This window comes from Aplysia californica, unplaced genomic scaffold, assembly GCF_000002075.1.
Source record: "Aplysia californica isolate F4 #8 unplaced genomic scaffold, AplCal3.0 scaffold02823, whole genome shotgun sequence".
Taxonomy (NCBI): Eukaryota; Metazoa; Mollusca; class Gastropoda; order Aplysiida; family Aplysiidae; genus Aplysia; species Aplysia californica.
The window spans coordinates 2,370-4,859 of record NW_004800093.1 but is presented as its reverse complement, the minus strand read 5'-3'; the positions used below and the strand labels follow the sequence as shown (position 1 = coordinate 4,859).

The following is a 2,490-nucleotide window of genomic DNA, read 5'->3' as shown; positions in this document are numbered from 1 at the left end:
CATCATCGTCATCATCATCCTCATCATCATCATCATCATCATCATCATCATCATCATCATCATCATCATCATCATCATCATCATCATCATCATCATCACTATTATTATTACTATTGTTATTGTTATTATCTTTCTTAGTGGGTTCACGACAATGCAGAGCTGATGGGTGGCGATCCGTCCAAGATCACCATCTTCGGCGAGAGTGCAGGAGCCGTAAGCGTGGGCTACCACCTCCTGTCCCCTCGCTCCATGCACCTCATCAACAACGCCATTATGATGAGCGGCTCGCCGACCGTCTCCTGGGGTGTACAGGTGAGATTTGGTTCGGCAGAGGATTCTTCTGCTGCTGGACAATCGCTAAAGACAGTGAAAATAGAATAGAAGCAAAAGAAATGTGGGTTTTTATGAGGCTGCTGAGAATATCGAGGAAAGAAAAGAAATCAAATGAGGTAGTGGATGATAAAGCCCGCGTGGGACGCTCACTGTTAAAAAACAATCATGAAATGACAAATGCAGTTTTGGGACACCTGAATGGACATAAAGGACTTGAATTTGCAAAATTGAAGGTAAGCAAGGCCGGGGTAGATCTAGGCCAAGTGCAATCTACTAGAGAACCTAAACAAATTAATAACGGGGAACGAACAGGGTAAAGTAGCTGCAAAGGAATGAATTGAGAACCGTGATAGCCGATGTGTGCCGCAAATCTGGTACTTACTGATAATGATGATTCTTCTGCTCCCGTAGATTTGTAATCCGTTAGATCGCCTCTGACAGATGACTAAAAAACCCACTCCTCTCGGCTCTTTGAGTATTGTTGGAGTTTTATCTTAACAGACAGTGTAATATCCAGTTTTGGACGAAATAGAGTTATTGATTCCATTTGATAGTTTAAAAACACTGTGCCGATAGCTGAAGAAATAAGACGAGGAAATTGTTTTGAAGAATATATTCAGAGCGTCTGATTGTTGTGGGGCAAAAATATGTGTGTGTGTTTGTTTGTTTTTGTGTGCGCGTGTGTGTGTGTGTGTGTGGGGGGGGGGGCTCTCCTGAACATTTGACGAAAGTGGATGTACTGTCTCTTAAAATAAAACTCCAGATTGAGTCCCTTTGAATACTGTTTAGGAAATGATGACGGTGTGGTGGGGGTGTCTTTATTGTGTTGATGGTGGCAGTGATAGTGGTGGTTGTGGCTTTCTTTGTTTAGGTGATGGTGATATTATTACCGTGCCCAGGCAGACCCTAGAGCACTGAGAAACATCCTCGGCTTCTCGGGAGGCCTACAATACATGCAAGCAGCTAATTAAGGGCCTAAACACTAACACATTGACAAGATCTTTCTCCATCATAATAATAATCTTATCTTATGCGACGTCATTACAACAGGACAGGGTTTTGGCAATGGACCGCTCCAAAAAGCTGGCGAGGAGTGTTTCCTGCCCGACGTCAAGCCACGCCGGGATGATGGACTGTCTCAGGTCAGCTGACCCACTAGAGCTTGTGACGAAGCAATGGGACTTGATCTCTTCCTTCTTTGACGTGCCGATCGGGCCCGTGGTGGACGGTACTTTCCTCACAGACCATCCAGCAGAGCTTCTCGCTCGTCGCCAGGTAGAAGTGGTTGTTTGAATCGTTGATTGGTCGTAATTACTTGGTTGCCTCTGTCCTTTTGAAATACCAGTTTCACTCTTTTGTTTATTGGGGGTTTTTTTCCCTCTAGGTTTCTTTTATATGTATACACACATATTATTACACTCATACAACATCTCTCTCTCTCGCAGCCCCCCGCAGCCCCTCTCTCTCTCTCTCTCTCTCTCTCTCTCTCTCTCTCTCTCTCTCTCTCTCTCACTCTCTCCAGATGTCACTCCTCATTCTTTAAGCTTTTTGCTGCTGGTCTTCTGTGTGCATTTTTTTCTAGATTTCGAGCCTGAGTTGGCATTTTAGTTACGTAACCAACATAATGATACATTTTTATCCATTATTATGATTGGTATTTTACATCATTCTTAGGTCTTGTAGATTTGGGTTGATGGATGTTTTTTGTTTTTGTTTTGGGTTTTTTTTTAAAGACAAGTTCCAACATTAGAAAAGGAGGTGTAAGGCAAAATCATCGTATCGATGTTGATGTGAAACTAATGTAGAGTAGTAATGGTGACCCAGCGTTTAAAAGTGTGTTGACTACGAGCAACTGTCATTGTCTGGCAAATTTGACTCAAATATAAAGCTGTTTGGTTTTAGTGGGTCGTACACGAAACATAATTTGTGTGTGTGTGTGTGTGTGTGTGTGTGTGTGTGTGTGTGTGTGTTTGTGTGTGTGTGTGTGTGTGTGTGTGTGTGTGTGTGTGATAGGTATGAGGTGAGAAGTTTTTATTTGGGGAGGGGGGGCTTGTTTTCGCAGTGTACTTGTTGTGGTTCACGATGGTGAGGTTTTGGCAATGTTGCTGTCGCTAATGTTTTTGGTGTGTTTGTTTGGTTTGGATAAAGAGAACTGCC

At 43.1% G+C, this 2,490-nt stretch overlaps 1 protein-coding gene across 1 annotated transcript in view; it reads left to right on the top strand.

Moving 5' to 3' along the window:
* Window positions 1-2,490, top strand: part of LOC101854068 (cholinesterase-like) — a 4,173-nt gene that overhangs the window by 278 nt on the left and 1,405 nt on the right. Inside the window, exons 2-3 of the mRNA XM_035973758.1 lie at window positions 139-312; window positions 1,384-1,608. Coding sequence (XP_035829651.1) covers window positions 139-312; window positions 1,384-1,608 — 399 coding nt within the window. The remainder of the gene's footprint in view (window positions 1-138; window positions 313-1,383; window positions 1,609-2,490) is intronic.